Source organism: Pezoporus wallicus, unplaced genomic scaffold (genome assembly GCF_028554395.1).
Source record: "Pezoporus wallicus isolate ANWC-B61680 ecotype Strahan unplaced genomic scaffold, APGP_CSIRO_Pwel_v1 contig_6425, whole genome shotgun sequence".
NCBI classification, from domain to species: Eukaryota; Metazoa; Chordata; class Aves; order Psittaciformes; family Psittacidae; genus Pezoporus; species Pezoporus wallicus.
The window spans coordinates 84,497-102,680 of NW_026635398.1; the positions used below are offsets into that span (position 1 = coordinate 84,497).

The 18,184-nt window shown below is 40.9% G+C and overlaps 1 protein-coding gene across 1 annotated transcript in view; it reads left to right on the forward strand.

Annotated features, from left to right (window-relative positions):
- Window positions 1-18,184, forward strand: part of UGT8 (UDP glycosyltransferase 8) — a 44,168-nt gene that overhangs the window by 11,477 nt on the left and 14,507 nt on the right. Inside the window, exon 2 of the mRNA XM_057422994.1 lies at window positions 7,769-8,592. Coding sequence (XP_057278977.1) covers window positions 7,771-8,592 — 822 coding nt within the window. The 5' untranslated portion in view covers window positions 7,769-7,770. The remainder of the gene's footprint in view (window positions 1-7,768; window positions 8,593-18,184) is intronic.

Consider the following 18,184-nt stretch of genomic DNA (forward strand, 5'->3'; position numbering starts at 1 on the left):
TTAGCTGGAAGTGCTCTTTGTTAGTCATTCCTTGCTATCTTAGGCTTGATAAAATACTTTGCTTACAGGGCAAACTATCATGCAACTAGCATTGTAGGGCTTGGTTCTGTATTTGTTTAACTGAAATGTTTACAGGCCAGTGAAGGCTGGGTACCATGATTTATCTGTAAAACTGTTTAATAACAGCTAAAGCAAACAGATTTGCATGTAAAACAATTTAATAGATTTTGAATATGCAGGGTGGAAGTGGAGCTTCAGTAAATCAGGTAACCCATCAGGTAACAATCATAAATCTGTGCTCTTTTCTTTCTCCTCATCAATGCTTCCTTTTTTTATTAAAAGCAGTAGTAAACCACAGCCAGCAGCTGCTTATGTGCTCTTCAGAGGGAGTTGTTAGTGCTCTCAGTAACCAGTTGTCTTTCAGTCACAACTTAGCATTTTCTGATCAAGCTTTTAACCAGTGTCTGAAGGGGGGTTGTAGGGATGCTGGGGATGGACTTTTCGTTAGGGACTGTAGTGATAGGACAAGGGGTAACGGGTTAAAACTTAAACAGGGGAAGTTTAGATTGGATATAAGGAAGAAATTCTTTACTGTAAGGGTGGTGAGGCACTGGAATGGTTGCCCAGGGGAGCTGTGAATGCTCCAATCCCTGGCGGTGGTCTAAGTGGTCTTAAGGTCCTTTCCAACCCGACCTATTCTATGATTCTATGTCTCTTAGGGCTACAGTACATACTATCTTAAATTAAATAAATGTGCTATATATGTTTACCAGTGGTAAATGCTGCTTTTGGGCATGGTAAAGTAGGATTGGCTGTTGAGGTGACTCTGCACTACTTATGGTTCTGGATTTTGACCTCGCACAAAGATAGGAGTAGCTGGGATTACTGTTTTGGAGTTGGACTTGGAGAAGGAGATGACTGCAGCAGCCTGGCCTGGAGCCTGCCGTGGGCAGTGTGGTATGTAACTGGTGGAGATTCACTCTCCCTGTGCGGAAACTGCATCAGATTTGCAACTTGTATTTACAGTTTCATTGATGGTAAAATACACCTTCTCTCTCTCCTTCCTTCTCCTTTCTCCCCTCCACACCCCCTCAGTTTTCTGTTTGTTTTTTTTTTTGCCCTTTATTGCAGTTGACTCAGATCACATGAAATGCTGGAGAGTTTGAAGCTCTTAAAAGCAGGGTTTGCCTTCTCCCTTCTAAAATACTGAGTTTTGTGTTGAAACAAGGAGGCACAAAAGTGCAAAATGTAATCAGTTCTAAGTAATGTTAAGTTTGATGGCTTGTAATGGAAAATAACTGCGGTGCTTGAAGGTAGCTGACATAGTTTCAGGACCTCAGGACCTCAGTACAAAAGGTGTGAGAAAAGCAGAATAGAAGGGCTCCCCATCCCCAGGTCCCGTATCTGGGACTAGCAGATGTCCAGGGTGGGCACAGATAAACTAACTGATAAGTAAAAGGATAGGATGATTGCTATGCTTGGGGTGTTAATAAACTCATTAAGCTGGTGTAAGCATCTACTAGGGAGTATCCCGGACTAGCAGATGTCCAGGATGAGAGCAGTTAAACTAACTGATAAGTGGAAGGCCAGGATGATTGCAATGTCTGTAATGTTAATTAAGCTTGCTGGGAAAAGTAAACGACCCTTAAAGACCACCACATTTTTGTACGCATGCCGGAAACTTTTTGGAAAATTATGTAATATACTCAGTGACCATATAAGGATGACCTGTATAGCAATTCGGGGACACACGTTAGGAGCTATCCCCCGTGTCTCCCGGAGCCGCAATAAAGAATACCTGCTTGTCAACTTGAAACTCTGTTGGCGAGTTTGTTCCTGGAGTTTTCTCCGAGTCAGTGTAATGAACGGACAATAAAGAGAGGCTAATACTGTGAGCAAGGTTAAGTAATAAATCTGCATGTTACCCGAAGTCGGGTAGGCTGGATTTGCTGAAATGTGCACAATTCTCAAATTTTCCCCCTTTTTGAATAATTGTACTCATGTGATACATCTTTCTGTTTGAACATTCGGTGTTAGCTAGCATCCACTCTTGGGTTTGCAGAGGTAGAAGTCTAGTTGGCAAGTCTGCTCTTTTTAATGTGTACTGGTATCTGTTAAACTGTAATAAGTAATTCGAGCTCCTTGTGTAAGGTGCGAGTGAGCAGCAGCTAGAAAGATTGCTCTTTTGCTGTCAGTACAGGTTGCTGTTCAGTATGAAGGGCACCTTTCTAGGCAGAGGTCGTGGTCTTCTGACCAAGCTGCCCAGGTAAACTCAACCAGCAGTAGCAAATCTTAAGAAAGGCTGGAAGGAAGGAAAGAATCTGAAAAAGCTAATAGCATCACTGGACTTGTTCTCTGTGAAACTTCATTTGCTGTTTTAGAAGTCAGGAGTGTTGTGTTGCTACTGAATAAAAAGGGCTCTTTGTATTGTTATGTGTAAGTGCATAAGAGCTGTTTACTTTTTTTTGAGTAGTGATAAACATTTGTGCAGTTTGAATTCAAGATGTGCTGTGTATGGAGGTGCATAAGAGCTTTTGCTTCTAGATCTTGCTACAGTAGAGGAAAACACTGACCATGGTATGGCTGTGCTTGAAAGTTATTGTTTCTGTGAGAACCAAAAATAGTAGGTAGGCAGCCAGTGGCATAAAGTACAAAAGAAACCCCGAAATATGCCTGTAAATTTTAATTACAGGGTGATTAGCCGATTAGTAAGGATTGGCAGTAAATACAGTCTTCAGTATGTATTCTAGTACTGTAGTTGACCATTACGTAAAGTATAAATTAGAATGATTTTAAAACTATTTTTAAGATTGAAATATTACTGTACTATTAGTATTGTAATAATTAAATATTAAGAAGTTTATATATAATTTCTATTAATCTCATTCAGTTTCTTCCCACATTGCCCAATTTTCAAATATCAGGCTTTGTGAATGAGGGGAGGATCCTTTGCATTATATTTTCCTCTGGAAGTCACCAATTTCTGTATAGTCAAACTTCTGGTTCTAGATCCTGCTTAGTCTTTCTGGGTGAATGGAAAAATAATTCTTTAAAATTAAAAAATAAAATCAGGATTTTAGAACTGTCCTGGTCAGCTAAAAAAAAATCCCTCCAGCCGTGTGCTGTGGGTGTGCTTGGTTTTCTGTAACGCACTTTCAAACTTGGAATTTCTTTCATTTGAGTAAAACCCACATGTAGGTCATTAACTTTAGGAGAAGCTGTTGGAATAGGTTTAATGTTTAACCTCTTGGTATTTCTTTAATATTTAACTCTTTCTTGCTGTACTCCAGTACGTGAGCTCTTTACACTTGGCAGTTGGTTTCACTCATATAAAGTCAGTCTGCATCACTTTTTGTCCCTCCATACCATTCCTTAGGGCTTTGGCTGAAAGTAGTAATGGCTTCAAATTGGTGATATTATTGTCGGGTGCTGGTGGGTTGTCTTTGGTTTTGGATTTTTAATAAACTTTGGAAAATCTGGATTTCTTTTTTCACCCTGTCTTATAAAAAAATGTTGTATACCAGGTCAGACACTAAAATAATCTGTCTTAATCTCCATTAAATCCTAAATAGAAGGACTTAAAATAGAGGTAAGAAACTGTTTTATGCTGTCAGCTATCTTGGAGAAATGCACCATTCTCTGGCTTTGGGTTTTCTTTCCTCTTTTCTGTCAGGATGCTTGACAATTTTTCATGCTCCTGGTATTCAGAAACAGGAAGCAGTTGCATTGCATGTTAATACCTTTTATTTATTTTGGCGAGTGATTCTGGGAGTTCACTGCTGTAATATGACTGGAAGTTAATGGGAAGAGTCCCTGTGCTCTGGTTGTGATTATCTGACTTACAGCTGAGCACCACCTCAGTTCTCCTGACCCCTGTATAGCTCCCTCTGCCTAGGCACTGCTTATTGCTTTTGGAGATAAGCTGAATCACAAATTCCCACTGAAACAGACAGGCCTCTGCAGCAATCCCTGTCTTGGTGGAAATATCTGATGTGCTGGAAGACCTCACTGCTGAGGACCCTTGGAGTGAAGGAGTGTCTGGGATGGAGCCTGAGGCTGAGTTTGCATTGTTGAATGTTGTCACCCTGCTGATGGCACTAAGCACCTACCTCTTCCCCACTCCCAATGGGAATTACACTTGAGATTATTTGGCTTGCAAAGTGCTGTTGCATATTGCCCTCATTCCTGCTAAACACAAACCTTCCAAGCTCCCTGCTTCTGTTGGGTCAGGGGATGAAGTGATGAGGCTGGAGGTTTCTGCCAAAAGTTCAGTATAAGGCCAATGCTATTTTTCGAGTAAAAATGTCACTTAATTGGCATTTCTCTAAACGCACTATGTGTTTAATATCTCTATGGCTTGTCAGGTCCTGTACATACATTTTCCTGTCTCTGTTTAAGATGCTTGCATTGAAAAGGGAAGTTGAATAATATGTTTTTGAGACTTTTTGTTTTTTTTAATCAGTTCGGAAGATAATGCAAGCTACACACTCTTGGGACAGCATAATGGGTCATCTCTTGATGCTGATAGCTAGGAGTAGGAGAAAAACTGATGTTTGGTAAATTGCTTGTAGCTTTAGTGACAGATTTTCATGTTGGGTAATGCTTGATACCACCTTCATAAAAAGTAAAATGTCCGATGCTATTCCCACTTAAAATGTTGCTGCTTTGGGAGGGAGGGGATAGAAAACAGTAGAGCAGTAGTGTCATAATTACATGGCAGTACAGCTGTAGTTCCCATGGCTCTTGGTGGTATGTGAATAACTCTGGCTGTGCAAAATAATGCCTTAGGGCTGAGGACTGTATCTTCCTGTGCTGTGCTCCAGGCCTGTGTTGGGGTCAGGAGAATCAAGTACAGCATGCCTGCATCTGGCAACCTGCTGGATCATGACTAGCCCTTAAGCTCCTGGTACCTTTGATTTATGCTGCTAGTAGAAACAGTTAATGTTTCTGAGTTTCCCAATCCTACACCTCCAGTCATGGTTTTGTAATACTGCTATTGTTGACAAGAGCAGTAACTTAATACCGTGAGAATGCTTATAGCATGGGGAATGTAATCAGTAAGGTTTTTTTTCCAGGTTTGATGAATCATTTTTCTTGGATATTTCACTGGTGAACCATTACTTAATTATTTTAAGACCACACTTCTCTTTTGAGTGATACCCTCCACTGGGGCCCTGTTGAAGACAGCTGAGCATGGCTTGTTGGGATTTACATTGAACGTCCTGCCAAGCCCGTGTACTTCTGCACTTGCACAGCCCTTTGCTGTGGCTTGAAGCCTGCGAGTTGTATGGGAGGGAATGAAGTGGGATGGTGAGCGGGGTTCAGTGCTGGCACATCCTTCAAACAGGAGCTCTTGGAAGGGCAGCTGAGCTCTGTGGGATGCTGTGGTTTTAAAGAAAGCCTCCAGTGAAATCCAAGGCTGAAACTAAAAAGTCAATTTTTAATACCTTAAGCTCTATGGCAGGTCAGGCCTTCATGCTGGGAGGTAGGCTGTTTCTCATGTAGTAAGACTGCTTTTTTCAACTTCACTGGAGAGTGAATAAGATTGCTGTTTAGTTTGAATTTACTACTGTTTGCCAAGGATGAGATGTTTTAGGGTAAGCTCCAACACCATAATTGAAGCAACTTAAAAAACCCAAAATATATCTCTCCTGATGTCAATGGCAATGGTGCAGTATAGAGAATATCTCAAATATCTGGTGATATTTGAAGCAAGTAATTACCTCCCTCTTTTCTTGAAGTGTTATCTCTGTAAAATAGAGCTTTGTGCCTAGAAACAGTGAAACCTCCGAGTACTTCCCAGAATCCTATGTCAGCCTGTGAATGTGGCGGTGGTATACATTCTGTGTTTCAGTTCCTCACTACTTACCCATGGGTACCGGGAGGTTTTCTTGTGCATCTTCATGCTGTGGGCTTTGTCTTGGGAAAGTAAAAAACCAAAACCCACCAAAACAGGTGCATCTGCCTAAATGAACTTTTTTCTGTGTACATATGTGTCTGTACACACTGCTGACGGTGATAATCAATTTAAAATTGATAGTGTTCTCTATATGATGGTTGGTAATCTCCTAGGCAGTGGCTAATGCTTCTGGAGGCAAGTGTGAAGCAGGCTTCAAATTCAGTAAAGAAACTTTCCGCGTGGGAAACTTGTTTTAAATAGTCAACATATCTTGTGGTGATGTTTCAGCTTTAAGCATGCACCAAACGCAAGTATAAGTGTTTCCAAGTCAAACCACTTCCAGAAGCTGGAGCATCTTTCAGAAAGCTCAGTATTATGTATTAACAGTAAAAATATGAGATGCTCTGTCTGTGAGCTGGTAACCCACATAACATTAAAAAAAATAAACTCCTGAGCAATCTGTTGAAGGAGGGTTAACAAGCACTGAGTAGCAGTGTTACCCGTTTTTGTTGTGCTTACTTAAAAAGGACAGTGCAACATACTAGGGTTTCCACATGGATTGTTTCGGTATGAGGAAAGAGCAGATTGTTTCATTTGTCTTCTGCTTGTTTATCTGTCCTAGGAGTGTTAAAGTGACTGAGGAGCTCTTTGCCACCCCTTCCTCATGCTTCTAATGCACTTTCATCTGGTGCATACAGCATTTTACAGGCTTTACTCACTAAAACACAGGAGTGGGGGGGGAAGTATGTTCCCTTTCTGCGGCAGCCTGCTACTGTCAGGAACCGTGTATATTTAGGATGGCAGTGAGGTTTACAGCGTAGATTAGAGTTTGTGCTAGAGTACTGATGTAAGTAAATACTTCTAAAAGTGCTTCAGTAGAAGTTGTGATGTTCATGTATGTAGTTCTAACTCCTGGTATTTCACTTGTTCTCATACACGAAGTGTAGTTATTGAAAGCTGAAAGTACCATCTTCCTGCCAGACTGACTTTTTACCTCATGTGTTTGATAAGTGTTGATACTAAAGAAAAATATTCCATGAATTTGTGTTTTTCTATTGCCATTGGCTTCTGTGAAAACAAAACAGGGGAAAATGTTACTCTTAGAGTTGAGAGTTGCAGCTTGAAGGAGTTACCCACAGCTCAAAAGCTGAGGGTGACTACCAGACAAGATCTTGTGATAGAAACGGTCATAACCATGTTAACACTAGTGTGAAGTGTGGTACTCCAAAATACTAAAAAATCAGAATGGATGTATTAGAAGTTCCAGTTAAGGGAGCAAGACTGAATTGTTTGTCTAAGAGAGTCATCTTATATCCTATGCACTGAAAATCGCCAGTACATCCTTTGGCTCTGTATGTGAATACAGGATTTCAGCCTTTGGATTGGTGAACTTAGCAACTTTCTTAATTGCTTAATAAATTGAAACAGTAATGCACTTGTGCTTTTAAATATATCCCGAATGTAGCAGGATCTAACTTTGAGAACTGCCTTAAAAACCTTATAGCTGTTGGATGGCATATATTATCCTGAAGCGTTGCATACAGTGTCACCATGGAGAGTACCAACTTCATTGTCTCAGTTGCTTTTCCTGCCTTGTAATACAGGTACCATCTGTGCTGGAAGAAGTCTCTTCTTTACCATTAATGCCAGACGGAAAGGGAGAGGAGGGGAAAACACAGATCTTGCTGGAAACTGAGAACTACCAATTGCGTTCTGAAGCACAATGGCTCTGTTGCTCCCCGTGACCACTTTGAAATGTGGAAATGTGATTAGCTTTTATGGGACAGCCACATAATAACTTGTTTGAAATTCCCAGGTAGCAAACAGACCTGTTTTCTGTTGATGTAATGCTTTGATTTCTCATTTCAGCTATGAAGCCGTATGCTCCAGCTTTCGTTCTCCTGTGGAGCGCTGTTGGGATAGCAAGGGCTGCCAAAATTGTTGTTGTGCCGCCAATTATGTTTGAAAGCCATCTTTATATTTTCAAGACTCTGGCCTCAGCCTTGCATGACCAAGGTCACCAGACAGTGTTTCTCCTCTCTGAGGGCAGAGAGATTCCTCCATCTAATCACTATAGACTTCAGCGCTATCCAGGGATCTTTAACAGCAGCACCTCAGATGATTTTCTCCAGTCCAAGATGAGGAGTATCTTCTCTGGCAGACTGACAGCCCTTGAACTCTTTGACATCCTGGACCACTATTCCAAGAACTGCGACATGATTGTTGGCAACCAAAACCTCATGCATGCTCTGAAACAGGAAAAATTTGACCTGCTCCTGGTAGATCCCAATGAGATGTGTGGATTTGTTATAGCTCATCTTTTAGGAGTTAAATATGCTGTTTTTTCCACTGGCCTCTGGTATCCAGCAGAAGTGGGTGCTCCAGCTCCCCTGTCTTACGTCCCAGAATTTAACTCGCTGCTTACAGATCACATGAACCTGTTTGAGAGGATTAAAAATACTGTTGTTTATCTTATTTCAAGATTTGGAGTCAGTTTTCTGGTTCTGCCAAAATATGAAAGGATAATGCAGAAATACAAGGTTCTGCCAGAGCGCTCCATGTATGACTTGGTTCATGGATCAAGCCTGTGGATGCTTTGCACTGATGTAGCACTGGAGTTTCCAAGGCCTACGCTACCCAATGTTGTTTATGTGGGAGGAATCCTAACCAAACCAGCCAGCCCTCTGCCAGAAGTAAGGTTTGCTGAGCTTTACAGTAATTTCTGTGGTATCTGATTAACTTCATATGATGAGTGGCAGTTTTTAAACAGTGAATTTCAAATGGGATCTAGTTTTTCTTACTGTTGCTTGGTGAAATAGCCCCTTGAAGTCACTGGAGGGATCTTGGGGTGGTGGTGAAGGGAGCTATCAGACACAAACTCATCATAACGAATGTCATCAAAAAGATCACCATGTGATCTTTTTGTGGTTGCAGGAAGTATTTTGCTTATAAGTAAGGTGCTTAATGATACAGTAGAGGAAAACAAGTGCATGCTGTCTTAAAAATTACATCTGTAGCTTCTAACCAAGTGTGGATTCAAATGGGAAGAAGGGAGAACAGATGAATACTGCTTAGGCTTAAAGTAGCCTGCAGATATGTAATACTATCTAATTTGTTGCTATTAGTGTTTTTATACAGAGTTTGCTTCCCTTGGTTTGATATGTAAAAATGTCTTTTAAACTAGGTGTACATAAGCAGGAAGAAACTGTATAGGCCAGGATATGGAGATTATGTGAGTTGGCACAAATGGCACCACTTCTGTACTTGAGTTTTACTGCGCACTTACTGGCATCAGGTACCAAACTTCAGATTGAAATAGTGATAGTGACTGGATTGATTCCAGAAATTCTGGATGCAGATTAATAATTAAGTTTGATTACTTCAATATACCATGTGATCTTTGATACCTGATACGCAAGAATGTCTCTGTACAGCAGCACAGTGGTGGGTGACAGGCAGAACAAAATTTCACAGAAACCATGTCACACTTCTGTTTATGTACACATACACAAATCTTGAGGATTATTAAAGGGGCTGGGTGATAAATAGATACATAGACCTGCAGTGCTCAACAATTTGCCTCTAAAAATGCCTTGTTCACCCTTTGCTTTTTGTATGGGAACTGCCAGGCCTACTTTTTATCTGTTTTGGCTTGAAAATTGGTCACAGAAGGTTGGGGTTTTTGGTGGTTTGATTTTATTTTGTTTGGGATTTTTTTTTTGGGGGGTGAATGTTTTTTTGTTTGTTGTTTTTTGTGGTTTTTTTTTCTTTGTATTCTTGTGTGGGGGTGTTTTTTTTTGTTTTTTTTTGTTTTTTTCTTTGCACTGTTGGTAGCCTTGAATTAGCAGTACCTTTTGTCACCAGTTCAGCACACATCATACAATTCTCTGATTCAGGCTGCATCATGTGGAGCACTGAGCCAATTCCCTCATCTCTTCTCCTCAACTTGAAATGCTGAGCTGAGTGAGACCAGGCACTTGCGTCGCACTCTGAACATGCAAGTGGCTTATATCCCAATACACACAAGGTGCCATCAGAGGTGACCATAACAGTATTGCTTGTAAACATGTTATTCCTATGTGTGTGTTAATGTGACTACGTTTAGAAAGTGTCAGGTTGCACAGATATCCTAAGAAAACAGACTAAAGATAGCCTTGTGCTGTCTAAACAAAATACAACATTGTTCTCTTCAGCAAAACTTTGTAGGTTGGATTGAATTTCAGCTCTTTGTTTTCCAAAACAATGTTTTGTTGAGTGAGAAGAAAAATGTCTTTGTTACCTGATAAATTTGGTCACTCTGTTAATATTGGGTATGATTCTCTCTGTAGCCAGGGTAAAAAATTATCTGTCCTCAAAGTAGGTACTTTCTTCTTATAAAATAGAGTGGACAAAACAAAAGGAGGAGTTTTCTTTTGTGATATAGGGATGTGCCTGTATAGATAAATATTTGTACACACATATGTATATTTGCAGCCTTTTAAGAATATACTTCTGTGTACTTTCTAAATTTACTCTGGAACCACAGATGTTAACCCGTTAAAATATCTTACTATTTAAGAAGGTTGAAGAGTTAGTAAATATTTAATATAACCAGACTGACAGTGACCTTGAAGTAGACCTGTAGGTAGAATACATGCTGGCAAGCACTTTTTACAGTGGGGGGGGGGGAGCCCAACCTGTAATTGTTTGTGAATTAAGACATTATTTACCTTCTCTTCAGTTTTATTGGGCAATTCATTCTTACATTGTTCCAAGTGTGGAGTTTGATTGAATTCAGGAGAAACAAAGTGTCTGTGTTCATCTTTTATCATGGAATTAGTCTATGCTGAAACTGTTATGCATCATCCACTACAATATATATTGTAGGTAAATTGTTAGGCAATCAGTTTGCTTTTACTGAACAGTTAGATAAAATTCCTGTCACTTTATTCTGGCAGGTTAAAATTAGACAGCTAGTGCTGCATTTCTAAGGCAGGGTCCTTTGCTAATTTATTTTTACAGCTTTTAGCCTGGAAATGGCGACTCTTCAGGAGCTTGGTCTTGTAAACAAAAAGTGGTGTTCCTGTCCAGAGATGATGATCAGAGAAGAGGGGTGTGTGGCTGGAAATAACAGCTTTAGCAGGTGAATTTAAGCTACTAGTACAAGCCCTTCAGGTCTCTTCCATTCTCTAAAACTGCTTCTGAGTAGCCTAGTCTACTTTTTTTGGTAGAGAAGTATTAGGAGAAAAATCAATGTGTTTTTTTTTTTTTTTATTTTCAAGTCAGAATACTTGCTGAACACAAAATACCCAGGCACTTCAGGAGTGCCACCGATGCCTCATCAGCAGAGGAAGTTTGTTATTTTCAAGTTGAGGAGTGAAAAAGGAGGTAGCTTGTTTAACCAAATCAAGAGTTCTGACACATAACTGTAAAGCTAATAAGCTACATTTTAGAAAGAAAAGGTGGAGACAAATTAAACAAAGGAGACCAAGGTCGAGGCCGTTTCATCGTTACAGAATGGCTGTTCCTTAATTCTAGGGGATGTGGTAACTGTTATGTGATTGCTCAGGGTCTGCAGCTGTTTTCCTTAAACTTTCTTTGAAGAAAAGTTAGAAAATCATGGTTTTTAAAAGTAGCATGTGGCAGAGGATGCTGAATATCCATGTCATGTAATAGTGTGAGTGTGAGGGGGAAAAAAGCCTGACTCTTGATTTGCTTTGTTCCTGTTCCCATCTACATGAGTATTTGGTTCAGGGCAGTGGAAGGGTTTTGTAAATTCTTTAGTCATCCCCGTTTACTGCATGTGGCTTCCTGTTGTAGAGTCTTTTTGGTTCAGGTAAACTAGATTTATTTTGGAGGATGCTCAAAGCTTTATTTCACCTGCAAACCGAAACCTTGCTGGTCTGAAAGGGGATGTAACGGTCTGTAGCAGCATTTGGCTTTTTGGATGGCTTAAGTGATGTGTTTGCGGGGGGGGGGGGGGGGGGGGGGTGGTGAGGGAAGGAATGCTCTGATCAGGGTCCACAATTGATGTAGTCAAAGTTAAGCTGCTGGAGTGTGCACAGTGTAGGTGCAAAGCCTCTGCTGTGCTAGCATGATGCTCTGGTAGGAACAGACTACAGGCCCCGGGGGCCTATATGTTGACTGTGCCACTTGCATATCACCTGTGAACTGGTTTTACTGCGATGTATCCTTACTGCCCTGCATAGGCTAGGAAGCAGCAGTAGCTCGTGTAGCATGCATGATTTTTAGCAGCTGCTCAGCTCTGTGGCAGTTTTGGCTGCAGCTCCGAGCTGCAGTACACAAACTGCAAATGTGTGTTTAGGAACAGTTGCCTTGGGAAGCCTTTGTCAGGCTGCAGTCCTTTCTCCTATCCCTCTGTAGCACTGGCCTGATGTTGGCTATGCTTGGCGTAGTGTCCCTCAGTGCGGTTGCAGTGATCAGCATGCTGAGGAGGGGGAGCCAAGAGCCAGTGAGGAAAGCAGCGGCTCCTTTGGGGATCACGGCTCTGACTGGCTCCCAGCGGCACCATGCAGCACAGCATGGTGTGGGCAGCCGGGAGGTTTCTTCTCGGTTTAGCAGGGTTAGTCTTGCCTTTTACAGAGAAGCAGTGTCTGAAATTCACAATGGTGTCACGTTTCCTTCTGTGCTCTTCTAATCCCTGCTGCAGGTGGATGAAGCTGAAGCATTACCTGAGGAACTTTATTTCATCGTGGTAGGAGGGCTGATGATAGCCTCACAAAGCTCAGTGCAGTTAGTAGCGTAGGCAATGGACACTGCACAGTTAGTAGTCTTCTCTGATAGCTAGCGTGCTATTTTCACTGGTTAAAGAATGTGTATTTGGAAGGTGCTTCTTGCATAGTGTGTTATGTGAAAGACAAGGAGATGGTTAATGTGGCTGCACCCATCACCCTAAGTGAATAAAATCTTACATGGCTGTGAGAAAGGCCCCAGGGTTTGTACAGTTAACTCCAAAAAGAGTAGGTTTTGAATTGCATAGAGGACAGCGTGAGCAGAATTAGCCTTAAAAGATCAAAAGATAGAGGCAGGCCGAGTCATTAAGGTCATCACTGACTTACGTATGTGATGCTACCTGGCATATTTCCCAGATAACTGGCAGTGACCATTAGGAAACAAAGGGCTCCTCTGCCTTCCTTACTAAATTTGTTCAGAGGGATCTTGCAAAGCTGAACAAAGCTGGCTTTTTCAAGTAACATACATCTTAAACAATGGGGAAACCCTCTGCTATGGCATTTATATCTTGCGTCTTAGTTGATAAGTAGTTGGGCGATAATCAGTCTGATATGTCCTTGAATTGGGTTAGAAACCCAAGGGGTACTATGAGCAGCTGCCTTGGGAAATACCTGGCCCCTGGTGAGAAGGGGACAGAGGGCACTGGAAATTACCTTTGCTGCATCTTTGCTGCAAAATGCAACAGTAAAGTGTTTCATAAGGACTTCTTTTCATCAACTAGTTGATGATGTAGACATATTTGGACATAAGTTGGATCTTGCATTTTGGATATGGTTGTACTTGAAATAATCTGTGCCAGTTTAAAAAAAAAAACAAACAATTAATCACAAACTAAAATGTCCCATACCCTGTAGTTTAAGTTGGGCTGCTCCTTTCACACATATGCACAGTTTGTAAAGTTTTTTTATAACTACCTCTGTGTAACGCTGCACTTTTCCTTGCTGATTTTGAGGTGGTATTTAGGACTGAATACCCTTTGTCATTCATAGGAAGAGAGAAGCCAATGACAGCTTTATTTTTTTAAATTCTTCTATACTTGAGTAAACTAACTGTATGCCTCCAAGAAGGGTGTTCATGTTGCAGAATTAGAAGCTGTCCTTTCAGCCGTAGCTGTAAAGAAATAGTAATTACAGTAACATAGTCTCTCCTCCCTGCAGATCTCTTGTCTGACCTTGTTACTGCATATGTCTGGATCTATGTAAGAAATCCGTGGCTTTGAAATATCTTCACTAAGAAGTTGTGTTTTTTTTTTTTTCCTGAGTCTTGCAGACAGTTGTGTTTACTCGGAGTGTGTTAGCTGATAACAGTATTTATTCTTTAAAATTAAGTGGAAGAATGTAGTGATGTTTTACTCGTTAGATCAGATTTTTCTCTTTCAGTCCAATTCAAGGATGCTGTCTCTAAGCTGTTGCAGGCTGTAGCAGTATGGTTTTTGTGTGTGTCATAACACCATAATTTTACTAATTTTTTTTTTTGAAAGCCTGGGAAATAGGTATTATAGAGCTACTTCTTACAGGAAATTTCTGGTGATGTGAAGCAATTCTAGAGCTGTTTTAAAATGCATGTGATCATAAGCTGGGGAGGCAAAAAGTCCTTTAAGGATGAAAAGAGATTGAATACTGTGTAAATTCTGTGCTGAACCGTATGATCATGTATTTTGGTGCAAATTATTTCCACATAAAGCTTCTTCCCCCTCAAAAATTGATCTTTTGTTCATAGAATCATAGAATGGTTCAGGTTGGAAAGGACCTTAACATCATCTAGTTCCAACACCCCTGCTGTGGGCAGGGACACCCTACACTAGACCATGTCGTGCTAGGCTCTGTCCAGCCTAGTGTTGAATACTGCCAGGGATGAAGCATTCTCCACTTCTTTGGGCAGCCTGTGCCAGTGCTTCACCACTCTCACAGTAAAGAACTTCTTCTTATATGTAACCTAAACTTCCCCTCTTTCAGCTTGAACCCATCACCCCTTGTCCTATCGCTACAGTCTGTGATGAAGAGTGCCTCTCCAGCATCCTTGTAGGCCCACTTCAGATATTGGAAGGCTGCTATGAGGTCTCAACACAGCTTCCCTTCTCCAGGCTGAACAGGTTTCTCAGTTTGCCTTCATATGGGAGGTGCTCCAGCCCCTGATCATCCTTGTGGCCTGCTCTGGACTTGCTCCAACAGCTTCATGTCCTTACACTGAGGACACCCAGAACTGTACACAGTACTCCAAGTGGGGTCTCACAAGAGCAGAGTAGCAGGGCAGGATCACCTCCAACTTGCTGGTCACGCTCCTTTTGATGCAGCCCAGGACATGGGTGGTTTCTGGGCTGTGAGTGTACACCGAAGCAGCTCATGTTAAGTTTCTCATCAGCCAATGCCCCCAGGTCCTTCTCCACAGGGCTACCCTGAATCTCTTCTCTGCCCAGCCTTTTGCTGTGCCTGGGATTGTCCTGACTCAGAGGCAGGACCTTGCACTTCACATTGTTGAACTTCATGAGGTTGGCATTGGCCACCTCTCAAGCATGTCAGAGTCCTTCTGGATGACATCTCTTCCCTCAGTTACCTTCCTTCATCCAGACCTAGCAGGAATAGGGGCTCTGTAAGAGGTGGAAACAGGGAATTGCTCAGCAGGTGCTGGTGTGGTGCTTGATACTTCTTCATGCTTTTTGCACAAAGATGAGGGGAGACATATGTATGCCCCCCCCCCCCCCCCCCCCCCCCCCTTAGAGTCTGAATGCAGTTTTGGCCACCCTGACTACGTGGTGGAGCAGAAGAGATCAGGGCAGTCTGATTGAATTATGTGAGATCATCTTGCTTAAACACAGGCTTAGAAGTCAACTAAGTTTGTTAAAGAATGGGTGGTGACTGGCAGACTGTTTAACATATATAAATATTAGAATAAAATATATGTATATTGTGTCTATAGCTACTTGTGTGTGTACATTTGCACTGGCATATATATGTGTGTGTGCATATATATATATATATAAGTAAACACTTAAGAGAGAAGGGGGAAGGTAAACTCCAGGGAGAAAGAAAAGCCATTAATCTGAAGAGGAGATGAAGAAAACTTGCTGTTATTGAATCCAAGCTTCAGGTAAGAGCTACCTACCATTTCTCCTACAATCCAGAGCACAGGCATTGTACTGTAACAATCAAAGACACAATTTCCCACCTAGATTAGCTTATAATGTGGATTTATGGGTGGGGCTGTATGTTGGTATCTGTAATGTTGAGGTTTGAATGTAAAATTCAACTTTGCAGTTTCCTTTCTGCTGTATTTGCCGGAATTTAATTTGACCCAGTGTTCTATAGAAGGAGTAAGTAAAAGCAGCCTCCATACTTAAAACTGTCTTTTCCTTACTGTTATCTGCACAGCTCTTCTATTACATACGCAGCTATTGATACTGTGGGAGGATTGGCAAAACCTTGATTTACATTTACATGTAATAATTGGAAACTTGTTCTGTGTATGCTTGCAAATTACATGACAGGGCTTTATGTTTAGGAAAATGAATGGGTTTTAGATATTTTTAACAGAATATTGTCTCTGGGGTATCATCACAATGTTTTTATTAAATCCTGGTTTTGAGGATACCTCTGCTGCACTTGCTCCTCAATGCAGTGATTCTAATAACCTCTCTTGAAGGGCAAGCTTCTTTATTTTGAGTACCTTCCATTCATTTGGAAGGCAAGGTTGCTTTCCCAGGGTGCTTGCCAAAGGTCCAGTGAGTAATGAATTTTTTGATGGAATGCGTTGCATCAGGGAAATACTTGCATAGCAGCTTTCTGGTTGACCTCTAGTTTTTGGTAGTCCGTGTTCTCAGAGGCGTCATTGATTACACCTGTAACTCTAGAGAGGCCTGAGATACAGGAGAAAAGATAAAGGCATGTGGTACCTGTGTTTTTGAGTCTGAATTTCATTTTTCTTTAAAGTTAAATGCAGTTAAATTCTCTTGGTGTTGGATCTTAAATAGGAAAAGGCAGCAGAGTTCAGGCATGAGAAAATGCATTTTAAAAATTGAGAAAAGCTTTAAAGACACCTTCCCCACCAGTGCATTTTGGTAAAGCCTAATATGCAGTATTAATACACTAAATAACCAGTGAGTAACATAAAAGGAAAAAGTCTGTATTTCAGCAGGGCTGAATCTGTGTGTAATATTATTGAAGAAGGACTTTAACAACAGCACTGGGAGATGAATATGTGTTGACAGTGCAGGGCTTGGGATCCAGGCAGAAAACAGCTCAGATTTTAGTTTGTTTCCCAACTGAGACTGTTAGCATGACTTTATCCAGCAAGAAAATAGAGAAATTTAGTCTAATGCTATAATTTGAGTATGCTTTTTTAATGTCTATAAAGTATTGGTTTTGGAATTATCTCACTCTGCTAATATGAACAACAAAATACGAAGTAATAATATCAATTTTATGGTTGGACTTGATCTTAAAGGTCTTTTCCAACCTAGTTGCTCCTGTGATTCTATATTAACTGTGTGGACTTTGTATATGGTAGATCTTACTAAAACAGTGAGATTTATCAGCATCTTAATAGTATATGGTGCAGCTCAGCCAACATCAGTGTATCCAGGGAAGACAAGGTATAAACTTACTGAGACTTTACAAATATCCCACCTTTTCTGCTTTATTTTTAGAAATTTCAGTTTGACTTAAGACAGCAGAATAAATGGAGAGAAGGGGAGAAACTGGAAGAAAGTATCTTTAGTTACAAGCTTGCAAAAGAGAGGAGGCTGGTGTGTGACAGCAACTTGTACTTGGCAAAAGAGGAAAATTAACTTGCAATTACTCCAGAGGGAAATGGGGTGGGGAAGTTTCTTGTCCTGGTTGGAGGCAGTATGACTGCTCTTAATTAAACTGACTGAGCCTGATGTTATGAAAAAGAACAAACCCTGAGAAAATGGGCCGAACACCTTAGCCTTATGGCCATTGCTTTTAAAAGGCAGGACTTTACTTAGTGGAAAAATAACCTTCAGAGTGTGACATATGCACTGGCTGATGCGGAGATGTTGAGCCGAGCTAGCAGAAGGCAGCTGGATGTATTGAATCAGGGGAGGTGAGTCATCTTCTGCTCGGTGCAGTCGGGTGTTTGTTGCGGTGTTGTATGTCCTGTGCTCCTTAGAGCAAGTTAAAAATACCCCGTCTTTGGTTGTACACTGATTTACAAATTCATAGCAAGTAAATATAGACAGCATACTTTGCCTTGAGTAATGGAGTTTCTCTGGGTTTATAAGCTGATATTTTATAACTTTCAGATTGTAAGATAGGTCTCTGTTCAGTGATAGTAAAGGTATAATGGCATCTATATGATCTTCAACTGCCTGTGCTGAAAGATTGTTTTTTAGTAGAACTTGAAATGAAGTTAAAAATGTGTTAATATAGCATTTAAATATTTCACATGAGAGAAGTACTGTTTAGAAGATGCCAGAAAAGTTAGGACCCTAATACGAATGGTCTGTGTACCTTTCAGTTTATTTATCAGTGGGTATCTTCTTTCTGTAGATCACTTCATGTGGCTTCTAATTTATTTATTTTGAAATAGGCCTGG